At 46.0% G+C, this 26866-nt stretch overlaps 3 protein-coding genes across 6 annotated transcripts in view; all 3 read left to right on the top strand.

Moving 5' to 3' along the window:
* Positions 1-380: 380 nt before the first annotated feature.
* On the top strand, positions 381-9093 carry LOC134867987 (uncharacterized). Its single transcript, XM_063888822.1, has 7 exons — positions 381-550; positions 1761-1880; positions 2463-2813; positions 3461-3574; positions 3990-4499; positions 4668-4784; positions 6031-9093. Exons 1-7 carry the CDS (start codon positions 469-471, stop codon positions 6567-6569), a joined length of 1833 nt encoding a protein of 610 aa, XP_063744892.1. The 5' UTR covers positions 381-468; the 3' UTR covers positions 6570-9093.
* On the top strand, positions 7946-19014 carry LOC134868775 (uncharacterized). The gene is made up of 6 exons (XM_063890078.1): positions 7946-7950; positions 8439-8561; positions 9071-9130; positions 9235-9289; positions 9433-10492; positions 18426-19014. The coding sequence occupies exons 1-6, from the start codon at positions 7946-7948 to the stop codon at positions 18674-18676; spliced, it is 1554 nt and encodes a 517-aa protein (XP_063746148.1). The 3' UTR covers positions 18677-19014.
* A 2599-nt stretch (positions 19015-21613) lies between these two features.
* Positions 21614-26866, top strand: part of shroom3 (shroom family member 3) — a 51889-nt gene continuing 46636 nt past the window's right edge. For 2 of the 4 annotated variants that reach the window (XM_063889241.1, XM_063889242.1), the window contains exon 1: positions 21614-22173. In XM_063889241.1, coding sequence (XP_063745311.1) covers positions 22033-22173 — 141 coding nt within the window. In that variant the 5' untranslated portion in view covers positions 21614-22032. The remainder of the gene's footprint in view (positions 22174-26866) is intronic. The other 2 variants (XM_063889243.1, XM_063889240.1) reach the window with 1 other exon arrangement.

The raw sequence follows: 26866 nt of genomic DNA, 5'->3' as shown, positions 1-26866 counted from the left end.
TCAAACAAATGATATAATGCCATGTTATTATTAAAAACACATTTTAAATTGAAAGTTATGCTTGAGCTTCGAAGACTGCCTTAAATAAATAAACAAATAATTGAATAAATAGATGTTATGTTTGTATTATTGTACATATTTATTAATTGAGACACTAATATTTTAATTTATTTGTTAAAATAGCAGCTCGAGAACTGCTTAAAAACTGCTAGAATTATTAAACTGTTACTGTAATCTAAGTAAAAATCTTAAACAGAATTAACAATTTTCAGTCAAATCAATTCAGATTATGATAGAAGTGGCTGTCTGGGCAACAACTTCCTCATTGAGACAAACACCAATCGACAGTGACCTCTACTGGGCAATGCGTGTTTATTCTCGGAAGTGTCCAAGTATCGTCCAATCAGAGCCCTGGGTGTGGGCCATGTGACCTAGCTGCGTAAAGAAGGCTTGAAGTGTACAGAGAATATGGAGGTACCTCTGTTCAGCTTCACAGCGGAGAGGTACTGGACGGAGGAGAAAGAGAGGGCGCTCATAGCGTTTTTCTCCAGTAAGTCAAACAATCTACAGCAGCAAGTTTTTATTATTACATAAAGTTGCTGTTTACATCGATGGGTTGTCGCAAGCTGCAACTATCTGGGGCAACCGTTGCTTCAGGGGACCGACGGTTGTTGGAAATGAGCAATGGCGACTAGCAACTGAAGTCTGGATGTGATTCTCTAAAAGAAGACGGCTTCTAGGTTTCTGTTTTTAAAACGTTTCTCTGTTAGTCTGAATAGAAAGAGATGATATGAACGCAGTAATTTGATTTAAATGGTTTTAAAACGAGGTGAAGAGAGTTTATCATTTTATAACTCTAAGCCTAACGCTAGATTTCAGCAGGACACCAGTGCTATTCACATGTTATGGTCACAGTTCTTATCACTGACACAGACTATCCTCAAACTATTACAGTGATCATAATAATCTTAAAGAAACCGGCCCACCTGGTGATGGCCAGGTAGCCTACTTCCCCTCCTCAGGTACAGAACAATGACTCCTGATGCTCCCACAGATGTTCAACATTTTGAACATCCTAAAACACAAACAACTTCACTAAATCTAGATCCACAGTCCAGAAAGCACTGCAATAAATGACAACACCTGCTACACAACCATGACTAAAAAACCCCAAAGCACCACTATTGAAATAACATCATGCCTCTGGTTAAAAGTGAATACACTGTACTTTACACATGCTTATTCTATAGAATACTTACTTACACACTTACTTAACATTCCTGCATACCCTCGATGGGGAATAATGAAAAATCACAAGAGAATTTCAAATATCAGCCGCTGTCTGCAGATGGAACACATTTTGATTGGCCTTCAAACAGACTAACATACAGAATATTTTTAAATAATTTACTATAATTATAGTTTATCTTTACATCAACTTATAATTGGACCACTTTGCCCAAAAGTAAGAAAAAATAAATGTGTTTCTCGAGTTGATGTCCACATTGTAAACCACTTTATCCTAACCCCCTGGTTTCTTTCATACACTCTATATAACACTTTCCTAAAGTCTTATAACCCATTAAGCATTTTGCCTTCATTTGGCTGATGTCCAACTAACAGCCCAAAACTAAACAGCAGTGGCGTTTTTACTCGGTGAAAGTAACTGAAAAAATGAGTCCTTCAGATAAACACAGCAGGAACAAAAGGAAAGGCGACTCAGTAACGCAGCGGCCCAGCTGTTTGTTTGTATTTCCCAGAGCACAGCTGTCTGTGGAACCACCGGTCAGAGAGCTACAAAAACCGGCAGCTGCGATGGAAAACCTTGGAACACCTGAGGGTCCTCCTGTCAGCCCACCCACCCCCTGTCCCTCTCACAGGTAGCGCTGTGCTCTGATCCATTGATTTTCAAAGCTGCATTTTGAGGAGCAAAATCCTGTCATAATAATTGTTAGAGCCAGTCTTTTGTTTTTCTATCAGTCAAACTGTATGTATATATCCCAATATCTCACATTTTAAATTGGTCTCAGTGGAATATTTTGAAAAAAAGGCCAAATATTGTCAACTTATCGTGACCTCTGTAGTTGAGCCTATAAAAGACTACATTTCCCACAGCGCCAGGCTGTGATGGGCAACCTGTTTGGGAGAAGCCGTTTTGAATTTTTTTTCATTAAAGTTATGTAAGCCTACACAAAGACAGATAGAGAGACGATCTCAGTTGATTTTCTCTGTTGACGTGTGAAAAGATTTTATTTATATATTGATTTAATAAGAGTGGCTCAACATCAACATATCATCGGAAGCCAAACATTAATCACAACTGTGAGTTGGACTGAAAGAGACCGCGTTAGAGCTGTCTGTTTAAGGAGACTATTGGCTTCATGGAAACACAGGAAGGAAGCCAGGACAACAATACATCTTTTTTAATTGTTATTATTTTGCTATTCTGTGTTACTTTCCAGTGGAAGACATAAAGAACAAGTTCAAGAACCTGCGTACCACCTTCCAGCGCCAGTATAAGATAGTGAAGGCCAGCGCGGTGTGCGGGTCGGACGACGTGTTGGTGCCGCAGTGGAAGCACTACCAGCAGTTGCTGTTCCTGCAGGGCTGCTGGGAGCAGGAGGGGGGCGCAGAAGTGCTGCGCTCCCCTTTGACCACTCCTCAGGAGGAGAGCCAGCCCCCCCTGTCCCCCCCGCTCATCCTCTCCTTCCTCCCCACCACGTCCACATCGCCCCCCTGCATCCTACCCAACATGATGCTCAAAGGTTTTTGGACTGAGGAGAGGGAGCGCGCTCTGATCGCCTTCTACTCCGGTAACCAAACCAGGATTTACTAGAACTCAAGGAGAAGTACTCAGATCTTGTACTTGAGTAAAAGTAGAAGTACCAGAGTGTAGGAATACTCTGTCACAGTAAAAGTCCTGCATTCTAAATGTTCCTCCAGTAAAGTAGAAATTACTCTCATCTAAATGAACTTAAAGTAGCGACAGTAAAAGTAGTCATTGTTTGATTGGTCCATTTCAGAATAATATCTCTGATATGTTTTATAATTATGGAAGTATTTTTCATTATTTTTATTTACTTCTGGGTAGCTTGTGAATGTTACACAAGATCCAAATTTGTAAAGTAACTAAAGGTATTAAATAAATGTAGTGGAGTAGAAGTAAAAAGGAAAATAAAATGGGAGTACCAATGTAGAGTATAAGTACCTCAAAATTGTACTTAAGTAAAGTACTTGAGTAAATGTACTTAGTTACTTTACACCACTGAGTTTAGACAATATTAAAGTGCTGACATTCAAGTGCTTAATGTCTTTCCCCCATTGTTATTCATTCTGTTTAAAGCTGCTCTAATTATTATTATTATTATTATTACTTTACTATTTGTAAAAGAGCATAATGATGGTTTGGGTTTTTTATGGACAGTGTTTCACAGCTGATGTGTGTTTGTGTTGTGCTCAGAGCATCAGTGTCTCTGGAGGAGGAAGTCTGAGAACCACAACAACCGTCAGCTGAGGCTGAGGCTCCTGGAGGCCCTCAGGGGCCAGCTGTCCGACCACTCCGTGTCCTTCTCAGGTCAGATCACATGGGCAGCTGTTGCTGTGGCTACAGCTACACTACAGTTTATGTCAGGTTTAAATTCCACTGGAATCTCAAATAGATCAGAAAGAGAACTAAACTTCTTTCACCCTCATATTCAGACACTAAGAACACAAATCATTAAAGCAGCTCTCATGTTAGTGAACAGCTGCTCAGCTCTGGCTGGTCGGAAAGTTCCACATCACACCATTATTTAAATCAGGGTTTATTTTCATACCATTTATTCATTTGTATTATTAGTTGTATTGCTATTATCCATTAGCCATGTTCATGTTCATCTCTTATGAACCTGAGAGAAGGAACAACCAACACACTCTGATAAAGAAGTATTGTGAGGGGAGTGTTTATTTATTAGCCTGTAGAAAGTGACTCCTTTGTTGCTGTTTTGCAGTTGAAGACATGAAATGTAAGTTCAAGAACCTCCGTACGGTGTTTAACCGTGAGTACAAGGCGGTGCAGGCCCACCGGCTGTCGGACAGACTCTACGTGTCGAAATGGAAGCACTACCAGCAGCTGATGTTCCTCTGCCAGGCCTGCGACCAGGAGCACCTGATGCTGCAGGAGGACAGGGAAGTGGAACAGGGAAACCAAACACCCTCCTCCTCCCTGAGCAGCTCCTCCTCCAGCTCTGTTCAAATCAACACCATCAAGTACGAACCCTCCCCTCTGCCCTCCAGTGAAGCCAGAACCAGCAGCAGTATCTTCCTCTCTGCGCCTCCAGACGAGCCACCCAGCCAAACACCTGCCTCTCCCTCCACTTCACTAGCGGACACCAAGCCTTGTTCAGACGCCCCCCCTCTACATGTCCTCGCCTCAGTGGAGCCCGACAGCAGGCTGAGCATGGTCCCCCGCTGCCATTGGACCGAGGCCCGGGTGCAGCAGCTCATATCCTTTTACTCTGGTGGGTGGCGTCCCCTCAGCTGAGCTTTACTCTGTAGAGCTAAGGAGTCTGGAGTGGAATCCCTCATTAACGAGGGGGGGTTATGATCTTTACCAGGCTGTTGCAGGTGTTTTATAAACAGTTAGAAGTGACTTGAGAGGAATAGTGCTAACAGTGTGCTTCTTCCAGGACACAGCTGCCTCTGGAACCACAGGTCCGAAAGCTACAGGAACCGGCTGCTGAGACAGAGCCTGCTGGAGACGCTGAGCCGCCTCCTGTCTGAGCGCGACTCAGCACCCTTCACAGGTTACAATCATGCTCCGTGATGTTCAAGATCCTGGCATTGTATTTTCTTAAGATGTATTGGTGCATTATTCAGATAGTTGGATAGCACATGTCCTGTGTCACTATCTCTGAGGCCCCCCCAACACATGTTTTTCATTAGCCATGATGAACTCCAGGTTTCAGACACACACAACGTGAGGAGGACTGATCAGTTTTTCATGTTACACTGAAAGCACACTTCTGATTATTTTAGAGACTTAATACAAACCAATGTCCCCCTTAGATGATGTGCCTCACTAGCAGAGGTGTCGCTAAACACACTCTCCACTTACACTATAGACTGTGTGTTATGGTAGGGTCCTTAGTGTCAAAAGGAAGGAAGACTATCTCATTTGAGAAATATTTGTTAAATGTGTACCAGATCCTTCAGTGGTTTCATCTGTTGCAGCTTACAGTTTAAAGTGCATTAAAGGTCTCCTATTATGCTATTTTTTAACAGTATATTGTAGGGCCATATCTATACAAAACATGTCTGTGAAGTGTTTTGATCAAAGTACCAAACAGATCCCCATTGTAGCATGCCTCATCCCCCTCTATTTCAGCCCTGTTCCTGAAGTGCTGATTCTGTGACTGTAGCTTTATGAAGTAGCTGCTGCTGGCCACGCCCCTTTGGAGCTGCTGCTGGCCACGCCAGAGCATCATGATCTCTCCTCTGAAGTTTTCTACCGGGAGAAACTCAGCTAAACGCTGCCGCGATTAAACGCCATATGATGTTCCAAACCACATCCAGCATTATCTCTGAAACACTTCTCAGTGTTTACCACTAGAACAGAGACAGTATATGTATTATATACAACAACTCTAAGTCCCTCCTGCAGACATCCTGCTGAACACACAGACACATAGGTGGGGGGGGGGGTGGTTCAGCTCGTGACTGTATATGGGGGACGATAGGTTGGGATGTGTCACGTGGGCGGAACGTTGCCAGGAGTTCAATGTAAAGCCAGCACACATTTCCGTTATGACGTCATAAGGACATCAAATCTGGGTCAGCTCGTTTATACCCCATTTTTAGAGATGTGGGTAAGGAGGAAAAAAGAGAGGGTTGTATTTTCTGACACTTTGTGAGTCTCCTTACACACCGGGGACACATATTTATGTTTGAAAGACAGCAAAAAGTGCATTTTGCATAATAGGGGACCTTTAAAGTTAGATTTAATATAATAAATATATAACGGTATGAATACAATTGTTTTTTCTTCTTCAGTGGAAGACATAAAGACAAAGTTCAGGAACCTGCGGACCATCTTCCAGCGCGAACACAAGGCGATGAGCTCCAACAGAACCTGCGGCTCGGAGGACTTCTACCTCCCCAAGTGGAAGCACTACGGCCAGCTGCTGTTCCTCTGCGACTCCTGCGACGAGGACGAGCCTCCTGAACCCCCCCAGGTTCCCCTCAGCAGCCATCACCACGACAACCAATCTGCTTCCAAACTGGACATCACATCAGGGAGCCACAAAGCCCCTCCCTCGCCCACTCCCCCAGACTCCCAGCACTCCACCCCCTCCTCCTCCCCCTCCTCTCTCTCTGACAGCAGGGTGTTGGGATGCAAGCGAGGCCTTCAGCCCCCCCCCAGCGAGCTGCTAGACATCATGAGGACGTTCTGTCAGAGCCAGCTGATGTCCCCGCACGCAGGGTTCCTCAAGTACGTGGAGGAGTGTCTGAACGAGACGCCGCCGGACAAAGTGAGGAAGCTAAAGAAAAAGATCATCGAGACCATCCACAGCGTGGTGGAGGAGGACTAGAACTTCAGTCTGTGAGCCCAGATCAGTCTCACTGGGTGACCTTCTGAAGTTTCCATAACATCACCTGTCAGCTGTTCTGATTCAATTGGACCTGGTTGGAAACCTGTATGAAGTTCTGTCAGCATCTCTGCCATCCAGTTAGAGGAAGCCCTGTACACGTGTTCTGTGGCAGCATAGCTTCAGCTGGGGGTGGTTGGAGTTCATCCAAAGAGCAGCAAAGACACCAAAGCTTCCAGAACAACTCACTCTACTAGAGAGCCTGGCTGGATGACAGCAGGCAGACCAGATGTAACATGCTGATCCTAAAGAAGAGCATTTCCCTAAAATGACGCTCCAATTGTGGATGTCATTCAAACAAACAGTACATTCAGCCTGACATGGTAAAAGAACTCTAGCTGTGTGTTGGTGGTTTGTTTTTAAAAAGCTGGGTTTGTGCACACTGTGCTCTCTGACCAATCAGTGATGCAGTGTTTTCTCATCACCTTTATCATCAGCTCAGCTCGCCTGGAACCTTGACTATGGTGATTCTAGAAAAAGTCCGAATTAAAACCAAGTGTTACTGCAACTATTCATTATGGAACACCAAAACTGAGGAGTGGAGCCGTGCGGCACGACGGAAGCAGCTTTATAGTCTGACCCAACACTAACAACACTAATGTGAGGGTTCAAGCACCCCCATGTCTCATGTCTGAAATATGCACACAGTACTGAACCCTAACTTGATGCTCCCTGTTTCAAATACAATTCAGATCTCAAAGTATCCCACGATGCACTGCAGTTTGGGGCATTATTATGCTACTTATAAACTGATGATTGTAATGGAAACTTCTGGGACGGGAGACACGGGAGAGCTGGAACTTGATGGCAGACACTGAACTTACAGCCGGAGAATTGACAAGACATTTGCTGCAGCCACGAGGTGACACAGCGGTTGCCCGACCAATTCTGAAGGTCTCTCCCTGGTCCTGTGTATTCAGCTGGTTCTGAGAATAGTCAACAAAGATGAGAAAGGCACAGTACAATAACCTCTTTCAGCTGAAGCCAACAGGCAGGAGGAAGGAGACAGAACACTGAGAGCAGCCCAAAGTCTCAGGCCTGTGCTCAGTGAGGGGGGTGCAGACTGATAAACTGGGTCAGGTATGGGCCGAGGAACATCATTTGCTCTGCAATAATAATCAACACACATGAAGAAGTCTGTTTGGATGCACAGCCTGAATATTATTGTTGATAAACAAAATGATGGCAAAGCACTTGGTTTCACTTAGGAATCTCTTCCTATAGATGGGATGGATCATTTTAATATTCAACACTCAAGACAAAAAGGTTGTTGTTTTTACCCTATGTTATGTTCCGTCCTTAAAAGTGTTCTCACAACGATGCCGTCAGATTAACACGTCTGATCGATGTGCCTTTGGATGTGTTTTTATCTTAAATAACTTAGTTCTTTGTCCATCAAATCATCAGCTAGACTGTGCCATAGGGATGGGATAAAGATACTTATCAATTGTGTCCCAATAACCATTGAAAACATCCCCATGTGTATCAAGAAGGACCTTTATTGATCCCCAGAGGGGGAAATTCAGTCTTCCACACTTTATACACGCACATGCATGTTTTTAGTTGTAAAGTTACAAATACTCACAGTTATGAGTGCACACATGCACATGCGTTTTTGAAGTACAGTTACTAATACACAGTAATGCACACACCGCATGTATTGAGAGGATCCAGAGCGGAGAGGCTGCCAGTCTAACCGGGGCCAGGGGGCCGTTTTGGGAGTTTGGTGCCTTGCTTAAAGGCACCTCAGCAGTGGCCCAGTAGGTGAACTGGCTCCTCTCTAGTACCAGTCCACACTCCATATTCCTTTAGGTCAGATCGGGACGCGAATCAGCAACCCTCCGGTCCAAAGTCCAAGTCCCTTCAGACTGAACCACTGCTGCCCAAGTCACACATGGCCAAGGACTGGCACTTTGCAGTTCAAGTCAGACTGAGGTCAGCTCTGCATGGCATACTGCACGGACCACAGTGTTTGACAGGTGCACATGTTCCTCTGTTTCTGGAGGAAGAAAGGTCGACAACCAAGAACATATCAACTTATGTTGCACCATGTTGGACTGACATCTTTGTATTGGATACTGTAATCATTTTAAAAACCACACAGGCTCAAAGACAACAGATGGAAATATTCCTTAAGCACTACAGTATTTTGGAACACAACATCGCTGTACTTTGGGAAAGATGGAGAACATGTTTTACTTTATTCCCTTTAAAATAGATTTCTGTCCCACTGGGATTCAAATGTCACAATGACATTGCAACATCCAATACCTACAAATTAAAATCAGAGCTAATATAAATCCATTTGCTGAGGGCAGATTAATGATTAGTCCTGCATTGTCATTCATCCAGTCACACAGGATGTTGCACTTACTGACGCGGCGCTTTTAGACAGGATAGATGAATAAAGCCATGAGCTCTAATGTGCACCTTTTATTTATTAGAGCACTTATTGGGAAAACCAACTGTGGCAGCCGGGTGTGGTTAGAGCGCCGGCTGCTGGGGTGAGGGGAGTGGCTCGGCCGGAGACCAGACAGCTGATCGGAATCAGGTAATCAGGCGTTTAATATAAGGCATGTTGGTAACCTGGTTCTGATCTGTCTTGCAGTAGGCTGGGTCCTGGGAAGACGACACACCCCGTCCTGGCCTTCCCCGCTCGGAAAGTACCGCGGAGCTGCCTGTAGTGTGCACAATTCTCAACCAATAAACGCATTGTTTTGCCCAACGCCGAACGCTTCCGGCTCTTACCTGTTACCTGAGCCATCCCGCTCACAGTGGCACCTGAACAGGGACGTGAACCCCTCAGATGACGGAAGGAGAAAGCCCGCTGGGCCAGGCCCTCCAGCGTCTCGCCCTCGTGCAGGAGAGCACAACGGCCTTACAACGGCAGCAGAGCGAGGCTCTCCTCGTAATCGCCTCCAGCCAGCGGGAGGACCGTGCTCTCCTGCGGGAGCTGCTGCAGCGTCCGGCCGCCCGGGAGGCCGAGCCGGTGACCAACCCCGCCCGGCCGCCGCAGATTGCCCTCCAGAAGATGTCAGCCGACGACGACCCAGAGGCTTATCTGGACATATTCGAGGGCACTGCGGCGGCGTGCGGGTGGCCGGAGGAGGAGTGGGCTGTGCGGCTTCTTCCCCTGCTGGCCGGGGCAGCGCAGCTAGCCGCCCACAGCCTGCCAGCGTCCGATCGACATGAGTACAAGCAGTTGCGGAGGGCCATCCTGGACCGGCTCGGCAGCACACCAGAGGGACACCGCCGCCGGTTCAGGGCCCTTCCCTTCGAGGACGCTGGCCGCCCCTTCTCCTACGCGAAGCAGCTCCTCGATGCGGCGAGGCGCTGGCTTCAGCCGGGGATGCGCTCCGCCGAGGACGTCATGGAGCAGGTGGCACTGGAGCAGTTTGTCGCCGGGCTGCCATCGTCAACGGCGAATTGGGTCCAGTGTCACCGCCCTGCCAGCCTGGAGGCAGCCGTCGTCCTCGCGGAGGACCACCTTTCGCTTCCCCGGCGGAGCATGAAGGAGGAGCCCCGACAACCTGTCGTCCCCGCGGACCGACCCGTTCCAGCCCCAAGGAGGAGGTTCCCGACAGCAGCCGCTGCACCGCGTTCCCCTCAACCCACGACCCGGCCCCTTCCCACCCAAGCCCTACCTCATCTCTCTCTCTCTCTCTCTCTCTCCCCAGGATCCAGCCTCCGCCTCTGGTCGTCCGGCACCACGGGGGGCTCCTCAGGCGCCAGGGCAGGAGTGCTGGCGGTGCGGGCAGCCCGGCCACTTCCGGCGGGAGTGTCCCATGATGGAGGTCGGACAGTTGGTCCGGGTTGCGGGACCGCCAGTTGCCTCCCCCGGTTTAGAAGGGACGTACCGTATACCGGTATGTATACAGGGGGGTACCCACCAGGCTCTGATGGACACGGGCTGTAATCAGACGATGATCCATCAGCGCTTGGTTCGGCCGGGGGCATTGGTGGAAGCATCGTGGGTGAAGGTGAGGTGTGTGCATGGGGATATTCACCAGTACCCGGAGGTGACTCTGGAAATATCTTTTAGGGGAAAAAAGCATAGAGTCAGGGCTGGAGTTAGTACTCGCCTCACGCACCCTCTGATCTTGGGAACAAATTGGCCGGGGTTTGCTAAGCTAGCGAGGGCTATGGGGGTGCGTTCACGGGAGTCAGGGAAATGTGAGTGGTGTGCTGTGTTTAGTGGCGAAGCGGCTGACGGCGACGAAGGGGGAACAGACACGGAGGGGGCCGGGGAGGTCCCTCTACCACCGGAGGGTGCCGGGGAGGCCCCTCTGCCCCCGCCGGTGTTCCCGGTTGAGGATTTCCCCCTCGAACAGTCTAGGGACGGGACCCTTCAGCACGCTTTCGATCAGGTGGTGAGTATTGATGGCTCCCAGCTCCACCCAAACACAGCACTCGCACACCCCCACTTTGTTGTTATTAGGGACAGGCTGTATCGTGTGAGCCGTGACACACAGACAGGAGAGATCAATACCCAGTTGTTGGTACCACAAAGCCGTCGGGAAATGATTTTCCAGGCGGCTCATCACAACCCCATGTCAGGTCACCTAGGGTACGATAAGACACTACACCGGATCATGGCCCGATTTTATTGGCCGGGCATTCGCGCGGATGTGAAGCGGTGGTGTGCATCCTGCAGCGAATGTCAGCTGGTTAATCCGCCGGCCACCCCAAAAGCGCCTCTGCGCCCACTCCCATTAATTGAGGTGCCTTTTGAGAGAGTTGGTATGGACCTCATCGGGCCATTAGACCGGAGTGCACGGGGATATCGCTTTGTACTCGTCCTAGTGGATTATGCAACACGATATCCCGAGGCAGTGCCGTTGCGCAATATCTCTGCAAAGAGCGTTGCACAGGCACTGTTTCATATAATCTCCCGAGTCGGGATCCCGAAAGAGATCCTGACTGACCAGGGCACGTCATTTATGTCACGCACACTACGCGAGCTGTATGAACTGTTGGGCGTCCGCTCGATCCGGACTAGTGTTTACCATCCACAGACCGATGGCCTGGTGGAGCGGTTTAACAAAACGCTAAAGAACATGGTTCGTAAGTTCGTTCACGAGGATAGCCGTAATTGGGATAAATGGCTAGACCCTCTGTTGTTTGCAGTGCGGGAGGTGCCTCAGTCCTCCACGGGATTTTCTCCCTTTGAACTGCTGTTTGGCAGGAAGCCACGGGGTGTTTTGGACCTATTTAAAGAAAACTGGGAGGAGGGTCCGAGCACAAGTAAAAACGAAATTCAGTACGTTATGGACCTGCGAGCAAAACTCCATTCACTGGGGCAGTTATCACGGGAGAATTTGCTGCAGGCTCAGGAACGTCAGCAGCGCCTGTACAACAGAGGGTCGAAACTGAGACAATTTTCACCGGGAGATAAAGTACTTGTGTTACTCCCAACTTCCAGCTCCAAATTACTCGCCAAGTGGCAAGGGCCCTTCGTGGTCACACGACGAGTGGGGGACGTAGATTATGAGCTGGTGCGTTCTGACAGGGGGGGAGCAACACAGATCTACCACGTAAACACTGGCGTAACACAAGCACTTGGGGCCCCCCTGCAGGTACTTAGACTGGGGCCCCCCACCGCCACCTGCCACGGCCTCCTTACTACTAGCCTACTCCTACTTCTCTCTCTTTATATATATATCCTAATATATATATAGGCCTGTGTGTGTGTGTTTTGATTGCATAAAATAGTGAAAAAGATGCTGCAACTCAGCCCCTGACATCCCATGCCCATTTAATCCATAGGCCTATATAGATGTTTTGTTAACCCATTAATATTCTGTACACAGAGTAGGCTATCCAATCCATTTATTACATATAATTCTAACAATGAAACAGTCAGCAACAACAGTCAGCAATAAAAGTAACATTAATGATGATAAACAGAGCATTTACATCTTTGGATACGAGTATATGTGGGCACTCCTCCTAGCGCACCTATGAGCGAAGTCTCTAACCACACCGTTTAAATCTAACTTGCGAGCGCGCCTGTTCTCTATAGAAATGATGGCTAGGCCCCGTAGCCTATCTTGCGACATAGTGCTTCGCAAGTATGTTTTTATCAATTTTAGTTTAGAAAACGACCTCTCTGCTGTTGCAACGGTTACGGGTATGGTCAAGAACAATTTTATAGCTGTGGCAACGTCAGGCAGACTGGACAATATGGAACTGTGTTTCACAAAGAGAGTGCGTGCCAAATCTTGTACCCCACCACGTTCAATTTCTTTTAGAGCGGGTAGTAATGCGCTTCTAAATGACAGGATCTGATCAGGAAAATCAGCAGATAAGTCGTCATTATATTGCGCAGCCAGAGTACTTGCTGATGCATATAACTCACCATCGGATTTCGAGATGAGTTCCTCGGGGCGTAAAAACCCAAACCTTCGTGCCACTTCTCGCATGCTTTCAAACCTGCGACCCACCTGCGCAACGACTATGTCTAAAGTGGCGTAGAAGACCGACACTTTAAAATTCTCCTCTGCATTCGTAAGCCTTTCGTCCTCACACAATTCGTCGAAATAGGTTTTCGTACGCCTGTTGCGTTTCTCGGGAAATACAGGAGAGATACCCCACAATTTGGCCAGGTCTTGGGCAGCTTCTTTGAGGCTGTCATATTCACCTCTGAGTGACGCAAGGCTGTCAGACGCACTTGAGAGATACTGGCTTGCCTGTAGTATGTCCACGTTTTGTTTTTGGAGATGTTGGGAAACAATGTGGACTGACTCAAGAATTTTACCCTGTATGACCGTTTGAAACACAAATTCAAAATTTTCCATGCTGGCTTTGAGACCAGTGGCCTCCGCGCGTTCTTTGGGTTTTTTGGACAGCAGGGATATTTTAGTGAGCGCTTTCATTACGTCTGGGTAACGAAACCGAAGGGCGCGCACCGCATCATTTCTGGATGCCCAACGTGTCGGGCATAGACGTTTAAGAGTTGGCTGCCCTGCCACTTTGAACTGCACTTCCAAAATTTCCCAACGTTTAATGCTTGCGCTGAAGAAGTCATACAGTTTCTCTACTGTATCGTAGTACGCTCTCACCTTTGCCACATTCTGGCACGCATCGTTTAAAACTAGATTTAGATTGTGAGAAGCGCAATGAACGTACATTGCATTTGGTTCCCTATCCGAGATTCTTTTTTGTAAGCCAGAGTAGACCCCGCTCATTGTGGCTGCGCCATCGTATCCCTGTCCTCTGCATTTATTGACCGAGATTCCTTTCATCTCTAACAGCTCGAGAATAATTTTTTCTAAGCCGTGTGCGCTTTGGTCGTGGACTGAATGGAAACCCATGAAACTCTCGTGAATTTGCACGTCTGAGGGCACATCATTGTCATCTTTAGGAATCGTGACATAGCGGAACACTTGGCTTAGCTGATCCACTTTGGAAATGTCTTGTGTTGTGTCTAATATGACCGAATAAAATTCTGCCTCATGGATTTCTTTCACTATTTCGTCTAAGACAGTTTGTGCCATGATTGAGATCATCTCGTTTTGAATTTTTGGGCTTAAGTATTTGATTTTACTTTTACTTCTGATCAACTTCTCCAACACGGGGTCGTAACGCGCAAGGAGTTCGATGTGGGCCAGAAAGTTTCCATTATTGATTTCTCCTAGTTTCTCGTGGTGCGCACGGAAAGCGGAGTTACAGGACGCAAGGGTTAATGTAACGTCAGCAATCCTTTTTAAAACATCTGACCAAAAACTAACCTCACTTTTGAAATCAGATGAAATCCTTTCGTCGATGGTTACATTTTGCTGCCATGTATCATACACAACACAGGCTGACAAGTGGCAACGGGCATGTTCGTGCTCTCTGATCTTCCGCGAAAGACCTTGCCAGTCATTAATCCCGGTTGTCCATGCCAAATTATGGCCCACAGACGTTCTGTCACCAAACAACCAACAACACTGGCAATACACACGATCCATTTTAGGAGAGTAACACAACCATTTGCGTGATATCTGTGTACCTTTCTTGGACACACGGTTATAGTACTCTTTAGAAAAGCACCTGCCTCTAGCATCCCTCGGATAGGGGCCTTCGTATTTGCATGGCCCCTGCTTTATAATCGATCTCTTAACATCACTGTCAGAGATGTCAACAGGGAAATTAGCCCTGTCACTAGGGTAAGGATCAGAAGGCCTATCAACAGCGCATTCAAGATCAGAAGAAGTCCCACTCCCAACATTCTCGCTGTCCCGGATTTCTTCTTCAGGCCCCGTAATGGTCTCTCCCTCAGTTGAAGAAGAGTCAACGGCACATCCAGAGACATCTTCCTCACCTGCGGCTGCGGTACACGCATCTCTGTCATCAGCAGCCATCTGATGCACGGCATCTCCTCCCTCATCCGATGCACCTGTGATTTCAGCGTCTTTTCAGGCTCTTTATTTAATTGCCACAGGCTATTTACTGCTTTTCAATAATAAAAAACAACAACTTTGATGCTTTGTCTTTATGAAGAAGAGTCAACGGCACAGCCAGAGCCTCACCTGCGGTATGCCTATCTCTGCCATCAGCAGCCACCCGATGCACGGCATCTTCCTCATCCGATGCAGAAGGGCATGCGCCTGTGATTTCAGCGTCTGTCTGATGCGCAGCGATCCCTCCCTCCTCGTCTGCTGCTAACCCTTTGAAGAGTCCGATTGCATTTCAGAACTTATTTTGGGTTCTCACGGCCATGTCACAAATTCTCCGCAAGTTTTTAACACAGACGCCTACGAGGGAGCTGTAGGGGCCTACATGTTAGCTTAAGACATTTCTGGACGGATGGATGAAAATCCAATTCCCTTGCGTTTTAAATGAGAGAAACAATTAGACGTTTTACTTAAGTATTTTTTTCTCTTTGTTTAATTGTCACATGTTATTTACTTCGAAAGCTGTATACAACACAGCTACTGCTTTTACAATGAGCTTACAGCTAAAAAAAAAAAGAATGGAGAGTATTTGAATAACTTGTACTAGTAGACACAAACGAAGAATAATTAGAAGTGAGAATGAAACAGTGACTCATTTTCACAGTTTTTTTTAACTATACATGTTTATCTATACATTTATCTAAATATGATCAGTTTAGTAAGCGATGAGGCTGATGCATTCAATAGCTAGCTAGTATCAACCTCGAACTCATCAGACTAATATTACCTCAGTCTAAGACAAGTAAATACAAGACAAGCTAGCAAGTTTGCTGGCAAACTAGGCATGAAAAGTGAGATGACGAACGATAAAACATTTTAAAATACGTTTCTTCAGACTTTCATAAACAGAAAACACATCTGATTACCATCGTTGTTACTTGTGCACAAAATAGCTTTCACCCACAGACGCGGGAGCTTGCTTTGGAGGTTGCGAAAGTCACGAAGTGACAGACATTTCCATAAGCGGTAACGCGAAAATTAGCTTTTTTGAACGTCCCATACAGACCAATAATTAAATGTTACATATCTCTGAACATAAAAGTGCCATGGGTTTACAATCCATTCAAATGTCGTTGATCTGGCGATGTCTTACCAATTTAGAGAACGATGAGGCTGTGCTAGTTATAAACCAACACTTCTGCGACATACGAAGACTTTAGCTAGTCAGAGCAAACAGGAGGATACTAATATTACTATTTTGAATAGGTATTTTTTATTTAGACTTTTCTTACATCACTGCCATACAAACGTGATGATTTGTCATCATTGGTGCACAAAAATACGGTCTGATCCTGTGAGAAGTCTGCTCTGATTGCTAGCCACGACGGCATCTGAAACACTGTAATCTTCAGGCGATCAGTCACAGTCAGTAGCGAGGTTTAGCTAAGAAATACTTCAGAAAAGTCAATGACAACACACCCAATTTCCGGGTTTCAAAATAAAAGTAAGTTGTTCATGTATCCACTGGCGCAGTATTATTTCATGTAGTGTCTTTCAAAATTGCGGCCGGCCGCGGCCGCTCTAGTAGAAATCTAACATGCTGTCGGCGGCCGCTTTGGGGTATAGAGGTAGGGGGCCCGTTCTCATATGAGGGGGGCCGGGGCCCCCCCGCCTCGCGGGGGCTGCGGGGGTATACTTTACGCCAGTGCACGTAAACCTCCTTAAAACATGGAGGGAAGTGGCGTCTGCTTCTCTGGCCACCACGGTGATAGAGAGAGATGAGTTGGGACCGGAGGTCATTATTAACACCGAATTAGCCCCGGTCTGTTGCGGCGACCATCTCTCACCCGGTCAGGTGGCAGACGTTGCCGCGTTGCAAGGGCGGTTTGCCGATGTGTTCTCCCCGCTGCCAGGGCGTACCTCTCTCATAAACCACCGCATAGAAACGCCCCCGGGCGTGGCCATTCTTTCACGGCCCTATCGGCTGCCTGAACACAAGAGGAAAATTGTTCAGGCGGAGCTTCAGGCTATGCTAGAGATGGGAGTAATAGAAGAGTCCACCAGTGACTGGTGTTGCCCTGTCGTGCTGGTACATAAGCCGGACGGGTCAATCCGGTTCTGTGTGGACTACCGCAGGGTTAACGAGGTGTCCAAATTCGATGCTTATCCAATGCCCCGGGTCGACGAACTCCTGGACCGGCTAGGCACTGCTCGTTTTTATACGACACTGGATTTAACCAAGGGCTACTGGCAGATTCCCCTTTCTCCAGAGTCGAAGGAAAAAACGGCCTTCTCCACTCCGTACGGTTTGTACCAGTTTGTCACACTTCCTTTCGGGTTGTTCGGGGCTCCAGCCACCTTCCAACGGCTCATGGACCGAGTGCTGCGTCCCCACTCTGCATATGCTGCTGCTTACTTGGATGATGTCATCATCCACAGTGAGACATGGGGGCAGCATATGCAGCAGGTGGGGGCAGTGCTCGAGTCCCTGAGGCAGGCGGGGCTCACGGCCAACCCAAAGAAGTGTGCGGTTGGGCGGAGGGAGGTACGGTATCTGGGGTACCACTTGGGCGGCGGGCAGGTGCGGCCACAGATAGAGAAAACTGCCGCCATTTCTGCCTGTCCGGTGCCCAAGACGAAAAAAGAGGTCAGGAGGTTCGTGGGGCTGGCCGGTTACTACAGGCGGTTCATCCCCGCCTTTTCGGAGCTGACCAGCCCTCTGACCGACCTGACCCGAAAGGGTGCTTCAGATCCGGTCCAGTGGACGGAGCAATGTCAGCTGGCGTTTGAGAGGGTTAAGAAAGCCCTCTGTGGAAAGCCGCTTCTGTTCACCCCTAACTTCTCTCTACCTTTTGTTTTGCAGACCGACGCCTCGAACAGTGGGGTGGGGGCCGTTTTGTCCCAGCAGGTAGAGGGGGTCGACCGCCCCGTACTGTACATTAGCCGTAAGCTGGCTCAGAGGGAGGTGAACTACAGTACGGTGGAAAAGGAGTGCCTCGCCATACGGTGGGCGGTCGGCGCCCTGCGTTACTACCTCCTGGGGCGCCCTTTCACCCTCTATTCGGACCATGCCCCGCTCCAGTGGCTCCACCGCATGAAGGATGCCAACGCCCGGATCACTCGTTGGTATCTGGCGTTACAGCCGTTTAACTTCAAGGTGATCCACAGGCCGGGTAACCGGATGGTCGTGGCCGATTTCCTCTCCCGCTCGGCGGAGGGGGGGGGGGGAGGTCGGCTGTCGGCCGGCGGGATCCCGGCCTGAGTCGGGCGGTGGGGGTATGTGGCAGCCGGGTGTGGTTAGAGCGCCGGCTGCTGGGGTGAGGGGAGTGGCTCGGCCGGAGACCAGACAGCTGATCGGAATCAGGTAATCAGGCGTTTAATATAAGGCATGTTGGTAACCTGGTTCTGATCTGTCTTGCAGTAGGCTGGGTCCTGGGAAGACGACACACCCCGTCCTGGCCTTCCCCGCTCGGAAAGTACCGCGGAGCTGCCTGTAGTGTGCACAATTCTCAACCAATAAACGCATTGTTTTGCCCAACGCCGAACGCTTCCGGCTCTTACCTGTTACCTGAGCCATCCCGCTCACACCAACATTGTCACAAGAAGTTTGGAAAGGTCAAATTGGAAACCTGCACTGTGACAGATAGATGTGAAATAGGGATTAACATTTGAATATGCCTGCAGTCATTATTGAACATATTGTGAGTGGTTGATTACAACATGTGGGTACTGTCAGTTCTATAGAAAATAGGAGTCTGAAAAACGTATGTTTACCTTTTTAATGAAGACGTAAAGGTTCTATGTTCAACCAAAAGAAGCAATGGTTTTTTTAATCTGTTTTCTTTTACATGTATTTAATATTTGTATCCTTAGTTTGGTTTTTGCACAAGTTTGTTAAAGTTTGACTCAATGTAGTCCAGTAGCACTAATATGTAATATCTAAACTTTGGAATTAACATGTTAATGATAACATGTCCATGTTTAAAATATAAGGACTAGCAGAAAGTGGATATTGTGTTTTGTTTTGTTTTTCTCCTCCTTTTTCCCCAAAACTTAAGGGGATAATCAAAGGTAGTTCAGAGTATTCTGACCAAAGATCTGACCACAAGTACTAGTATCAGTTCTAAGATTAAAGTCTGAGTCCTGAGAAAAAGGTCTAGGGATTAAAGTGAAAATGAGGATTTTCTTCTTAGAATTCTGACTTCTTAAACAAAGCAAAAAATATCTTTGGGTGAGTTCTGAAACTAAAATTCCGTGTCCCTAATTGTCTTCAGTGCAATTATGTTTGGAGCGGTCTTCAGGAAAGGTTGACTGTAATTCTCTTGCAGACCTCCGGATGGCTGTCTTGAATCAAACACTAACATGCTGTGCTCTCTCTCCTTCACTACGGGCCTCAGAAAGAAATCATTTACATAGAGAGTGAAGGAAACGCAGCTTTAAATCTCGTTTATTTATGTAACCTCCAGAGAATAACGATCTCTAATCAAGGTCCACTCACAGCTCAGGTATTCATGGAGCTTTTGACTTTCCTAAAGCCTGTATGAAAGACCATTTGACACAATCAGAGCAATTCAAAGCTGCTGTTTCCCTTTTAACCCTGCAGTTCAGATAGGGAACTCTTCTTGCTCTTGGTCTCATGTTTAATCCATCAATTCATCTAGTCCATTCAAAATAAATAAACACCTGTTACTTCTTGTTCCTACACTTCCAAAAGTGTAGCTTAGTATGTCGTTAAAGGTGCCCCCCATTAATTGTCCTTTTTATACAGCCCATGTGTAAATCATAAGGACTTTGATTGATTCAGAATTTGCAGATCACAGGTCAGTTACAGATTTATAAATCCTGTAACCTGTGTGTGATTTGGATCAAGCATCTCTGTGGGTTTCTCACTACCGGATCCCTTCCAGATACAAGCATCTGAGGCCTTGTTAATGCTGATAATAAATTGTTGATTATCCGCTTTAATGAAGACGACCTGTAGACAGTCAGTGAAGTGTTCCTGCAATAGATCCAGTGTCATCCCAGTTTTGAAGCAAGCTGGGACTCATCATCAAGCTTCATCAATGGTGTATAGTGATAGGAGGGATAGAGAATCATCACTCTGTGTAACGTTCACACACACACGTTATGCAGAAACTGTCCAAGCGAGCAGGCGTGTTTAAAGTTGTGCAACCTGAGGTTTCTAACTCTTTTCAGCCATCAAAAGCAAAGTGGCTCCATGGATCGCTCTCTGCCTGTCAGCTGTTGGGGGGTCAGTGGGACGCTACGTGGCGTTTTGAAAATACGTATTTTTGTATACGGATTCAGCCTTTCCTAGCATGAATTAGAATATTTTGCTTATCCTCTTTTCCTCTAGAGCAAACATGACTCTCTGACTATACATTACACAGCCCTCCACTTTAATATATAATTGACTGTAGTTTTCCAGATACTGTCATGTATTCATTGTCCTAAGTGTTTTCATTTTTCAGCATTTTAGATTCTTTGTATATTTAAATTTGGTGTAAATACTTGTTTTTATTATTTTTTAATGCTGAATAGTTTCTTAGAAATACTTATTCTTATTATCTTATATTTTGACCTACTTTTACAACTTATTTTATTAAATTGTTTATGGTCGCACTGCAAACAATTACACCAAATCAAATTTGTAAACGTACCTGGGAATTAATTTAATTCTGATTCTAAACACAAGTTCATAAAGCCTCAGCTCTCAGTGTAGATGACTCTTTGGAGTATAGACTGGCTTTGTGAGCTAATCATTTATTCTTTGATAATAACATGATTTCTAATGACTTACAGACAAGGACAGACTGAATTCTTGGAAAGAAATTAAGGTAGCCTAAGATTCAGACAGCAGGCCTTAAAGTATAGCTCTAACTAACCCTTCAGACCATACCAACACTTCTGGTACGATGTAGTGTATTTGCATAATAATGCCACACATGAATCTGACCATCAAACACTAAATGTAAACCTTGTTGTTCGGTGTATTGTGTGGCGTTACAGGATTGGATCCAGCAGACAGTTGAATGGTTCTCCTCAGTAATCTGGTTCCAGTGTGAAGGGGAACAGTGTGAGCTCTGCTGTGAAGGATTGGATTACAGCTCATCACACACACAAACACACTTCCTGTCCTGTGTCCTCTTCTTCTCTTTTATCATAAAATAACACGCTCTTCCTCCTGTAGCAGAGGAAAGACATACAAGTTCTATGTGAGAGACAACCAACACACTCCTCTCACCTGTCATGTTTGAAATGCTGGTTGTATAAAAATATTATACTGAAAAGGTCTTTTTTATTTTTTTATTTTTTTGGGGGGGGGGGGTGTCTCTAGTGATACACTCCCTCTTGTTTCTATTTCCTTTATTTATCCTTCATTTTATCTCTTTTTTAATGTATTCATTCCTTCTTTCCTAACTCCCTCTATCCTTTGATTATTTATTTCCTTCCTTCTTCCTTCCTTCCTTCCTTCCTTTCTTTCTTTCTTTCTTTCTTTCTTTCCTTCCTTCCTCGCTTCCTCTCCTTTCTTGTCCCCCGCTCTCTCCCTGCCTCTCTCCACCTCTCTGTCTCTCTCTCTCTCTCTCTTTTCTTCTGGCTCAGTGAGTCGCAGTAAATCCTATTGTGATGGTAAACTGAAATTTGGAGAGAGAGAGGCAGACAGACAGAGGGAGAGAGAGAGAGCAGTCCTGTTTCTGTTACAGCAGGTCTGATCTGATCTTGGTTCAGTTTGAGGAATAAAGCCGTTTTTGTGACTTCCTCCTCTCAGTAACCTGTTGCAGCTCCTCTCAGTCTCGGTAGCTGTGTTTGGAGTCTTCCGGGGGACCAGTCTCTCTCCAAGGAATGCACTTTGCAGGACCCGCAGCCCGGTGCTCGGACACCTCCTTCCTTCTTTTTCTTACAGAGAAGATTTAAATGAATGAAGGAAATGAACTCCTGAAGGATTACCGGTTTTTCGCTGTCCGGTCCCCCCCTCAGTCCGCCGGGCCGCCGACGTGCTGAGGAGCGAGCAGCGCTCCCTGACCGGCATGGAGAACGGAGTCCGGGCGGGGCTCCGGCAGCAGGCGGGCAGCTGGGTGCTGCTGGAGGCCCGGCTGCAGGGTGGAGCGCCGTGGGGCTTCACCCTGCAGGGAGGCCTGGAGCACGGAGAGCCGCTCATCATCTCCAAGGTGGGACCCTTACTGTCACTGTTGAGTCATCGCTACAGAGGGGAGAAGTACCCAGATATTGTACTTGAGTAAAAGTAGCAGAATACTCTTTTACAGTAAAAGTCCTGCAATCAAAATTATATTTGTGTACTGCAGGGTAGCTGCTGGATTTACTCCAGGTGAACTAAAGTCTGATTTAAGGGTTGATTATATTTACCATCATTAATCCAGATCTGTAAAGTAACTAAAGGGATTAAATAAATGTAGTGGAGTAAAAGTACACCATTTAACTCTGAACTGTAGTGAGGTAACAGGAAGTAGAAATACTTTAAGTAAGGAACAAGTACCTCAATATTTTAGTACAGTACTTGAGTAAATGTACTTAGTTATTTAGACCACTGCTACTGGGACCACGCAGTGTCTCTGTTGTGTAACAACCCTATTATATTAACAAATATAGTCAAACTATAATTTATTTGTGTTTATGACCAATGTTTGTTTCGATAGGAGGCTTATAAAATGTTATGATGAAGAACTTTAAACATTATTATTTTTGTAAGTCGTTTCTGTAACTGTTTATAACATCCTGCTTGTTACCTGTATTATGTTCGCAATTTAAAGGGTAGGGCCTGCTCCCATATTTTTATATTTCACTTCCTCAAAGTCTCACAACAGGCAGATTTTCATTAATAATGTGAGTGATGGCCTGATGGGATTATGGCAGAGTGATTAGGATTTCAAATGTAGCCTTGGATAGACGTTGCCACGGTGAGTCTGCTGTACCATAATAACCATTATATGTGGCTAATCTGTCAGGATATCTCAGTTAGCTGGAGCTACTGAAACCAGAAATCACTGATGATTCTCTATACAGCATGGTGGCCTCATTTGATTAAAAAGCACATCATTAGCCTGGTGCTAGTGTGTGTGTGTGTGTGTGTGGGGGGGGGGGGGGGGGGGGTTATTCTGGGATGGAGGCCAAACTGCTGTAAAATAGGACAAGAATGTGAGAAATGTGTTTTCCTCGGTGCTTTGGAACACACTCATGCTTTTATTTTGTACTGTGATTACATTACATTCACTGGAATCAAATCTCAGACAACATTCGATAAATACTTTGATTGTTGATGGATTGATTGATTGTTGATTGATTTTAAATTAGATTAGCGTTAGTGCTACCTCCACTCTGAATCTCTTCTTCCTCTTTGAGTCAACAGAGGACTGATCAGTGGGGATCTGCATCATTGTGGAGCGGACCCACAGCTGTGTGTACTGTGTGTCTCTCAACTGTTAGACGTTTGTCTCTCGCTCTCTGCTCCCGCTCACCTATACTGAGAAACCATTCAGTTTATCTTATTAGTTCTTAAAACTCTATTTATGTTTCACCTGTCAGGACAAACTACTCAGCTATAAAACACTGATTTGATTGAGTGAGGATGGCCGATGGGATCCCCAAAGCCCTGACACACACACACACACACACACACACACACACACACACACACACACACACACACACACACACACACACACACACACAAACTGACTCCTCCTGTCATGGCTGGGGAAGAGACTTGACCTCACCTTGTTTATCATCAGTGCAGTGCATTTCATGTGGTTCTGAGGTCAAAGGTCACAGCGAAGGTTTCTGTTAATCCAGAAGGTTCAGCTCCGGTTAAACAGTCTAAATGACTGTTAATCTGAAGTTCTCATGACTGGCATCAAACTGAATGTGGGCACCAGCACTGCAATGGTTACACTTTCAAATTGAGAGGAAACAGTTCAGATACTACCCAAATTCTCCACTGCTCAGTTTCCTGTGAACGGACAGAGCTTCAGTTTAGTGTCTGATGGTCAGGATTTGGCACTCTTACTTTAAAGAACACAATCTTAACATGATGAGTGACATACATTCCACATACATTCATTATGATTGGTTTACCATGGAAGAGGTGAAAAACAGACAGGACCCAAGGACTTTTGGACCTTTATTTGCAATTGCGTTAATTTCAGCTTCTGCCGTCAGGTCCAGTATTAACATAATAATAAGATGTCTTCTTTACAACCACATTACAAACTTTAGGTGTAGTTTAAAAAGTGTTCACCAGTCAGTGAAAAGTAGCAGTTTTTGCAGGATGCATCATGCAGGGATGAAAAGTCATCTTAGTCTCTTTTGCTAAGAAAACATTTCTCCATCTTTATGGAGGGGATCACAAAATCTGAAACTGACTCTACAGTTGGTCACCTTATCCGGGTCTCTGTGGCTGCCATTATTTGCTTGTTTGCCTTTTTAGATATCAATAGTGTGTGTCAATTGTCACAACCACTTTTTTTGCCAAACCTTTAGGGATTTAGCTTCTCCCTCTTGTAAATATTGGAGAAATGAACCTATAATCTTCGTTCAGTTGAAACAATCTAAAAAGGAAAAACATTCCTTGGTTGAACTGCACATCCTTCCTGTGAAGGAGGCTGGGGGTAGATATTACTTCAGTGTTTTATTATAAGCCAACACAAAACTATTCAGGACCATTCAGCATCAGAACTTTTTCTAAGCAAAGCCCCCCACCTCTGTCTGAGGATTTCTTCCCAAATCACACAGTCTTTCTTGATTAGAGGAGGTATGTTGTTATAGTCAAGGTATGAGCCGCTCTGTTTGGATATCTCCGGCTGCAGGATAATGAATTTCAGCTGGAATACCAAAGTCTGTAACACACACAGACACACACAGGGTTACTGAGTGATTCTGCTCGCCTTATTTGGGTATATTTATTCCTGAATCAGGCCCACAGTGAAGGCATGTGCACGCTCCTCGGAGCTGAGCAGCAGCTTACATTTTAACTTGCTGTTTTCTTTCATAGCTCAGCGAGGATGTTTCATTCCTCATATAACAACACATCGTTTGTGTTCCTCAGTCATACTTCTCAACAGTGGAGATTCTTCTAGAAGCACATGTGTCTTCAGTGGGCCTCACCTCATTCTCACATTGGGAGAAACATTTTATGACCTGTCATGTTGTTTCGCCCCCTCAGGGCCGTCACACACAGTTTAAAGTCACTCAGTGAATACAGTCAAGGAGCACTTCAAATGTTGGAGCCGCAGTGTGTGGGCCAAAACACATTATGTTTTTAATGAAAGCTAACACATGTTGTAATTCAGCAGGGTCAGACACACCCTGTGACAAATTCTTGGCAGTTGTTTTAACATTCAAAGAGTCCAGATAGGCGGGGTTCATTGTTTCAGAACAGAGCTGGATACCACTGTCGATCACTGGAAACAGTCGAGGGTTGTCAAAACAAATACTGCACGATTCCCGATACCCCTCAGGGTAACTCAGACCTCTGATCTGTGAGGTCATCTACAGGTAACTGAGGGGCTCAAGGTTTAGTCGTCAGAAATCTACAGGATGTATGTAGAAGTAGAATAATGCATTTTCTTTTTCTGTGGAGCAGTTTTGGGTTTCCTTATCTTTTTAATACAGTCAGAGGTGTCTTGGATTAGCATATAGTAGGATTGAAAAGAACCGCATCATGTCTTACATGGTGAGGCAACATTTACATTTCAATTCCAACAGTAGGGCTGCTTCCAGTGGAGCCTTCCAGACACGTTCCCTCTCAAGGTACGGGAGAATCTGGCTTTGTTTGCTAAATCACAGGTGTACAAATACACACATGATAAGGAAGGAAAATAAGTCTTTCTTATTATCTTGATTATGCCCTAGTTGTGATCAAATCTCAATATGCTGATTAGATACGCTAAGGGAATTTGAAAAAAACATGATGCATGGAGGCAATTTTGGGGACTAGAGTCATCTCACAGATGGAGGACAGCAGAGGCATCCATGCCCTAAAAGACTATTCATACTCACAACTTCCAACATAGGTGGTGGGGAGTCTCAATAGCACCAGTGCGTGGGCTCTCCTCACTTCACCCTGCAGAGGAACGTCTCTGACAGGCAGCCTGAGATACTGCAGAAGGAAGAGAGAGACGTGTTGAGGTTGAATTGCACACATGTAATTTACACCTGGCTGTTATCTGATGAAAATGTGGCCAGATGGATGATGGTCTGGATGATCCAACCACATGCTGATTGCTGTGTGTGCTCTCTCCTTTTCCATCTGCATACACATGAGATCTTCCTGATGCACATACCATGTACAGATACCGACCACTTAGTACTACCAGGTGGAAATGGAGTCTTAATATTGCGTTCACATTATATGGTCCTCTGTATTAACAATAAGGAAGTCAGGGATCAGGCCGACTGCAGCACTGTGTCAAAGATAAGAGCCCAATAATTTCTATGAAGCCATTGCAAAAGGATTATTTTAACTTCTGCTCGATATAATGTGAGGGCGAGTGGTGAAATGGAACACAGAGCAGGTTGCCTGGAGTCTTAACGCGTCATTGTGTCTATGACTGCTGCTTACCATGTAGCATCAAAATGTAGAACCTATGTGTGGAACATTCCACTGCTACTGGAATCTAATCTGTCCTGTATCAACTCACAGTCATAGTTTAGAGGCCCAACTAGTTTCAGGAAACATCCCCCCTCAATTCATCCTTAAACCGAGCCCTGGATCCAGCCTGAGCCTGGGACGCTGTGCAGAGATGTTTTGACGACCATCTCCAGATCTGATTGAGCTAATCTCAAAGAGGAGACAATTTGACCTTACAGAGGACAAACACACACACACACACACACACACACACACAC

This window comes from Eleginops maclovinus, chromosome 8, assembly GCF_036324505.1.
Source record: "Eleginops maclovinus isolate JMC-PN-2008 ecotype Puerto Natales chromosome 8, JC_Emac_rtc_rv5, whole genome shotgun sequence".
Taxonomy (NCBI): domain Eukaryota; kingdom Metazoa; phylum Chordata; class Actinopteri; order Perciformes; family Eleginopidae; genus Eleginops; species Eleginops maclovinus.
The sequence above is the reverse complement of the archived record's forward strand: the minus strand, read 5'-3'. Positions and strand labels throughout refer to the sequence as shown.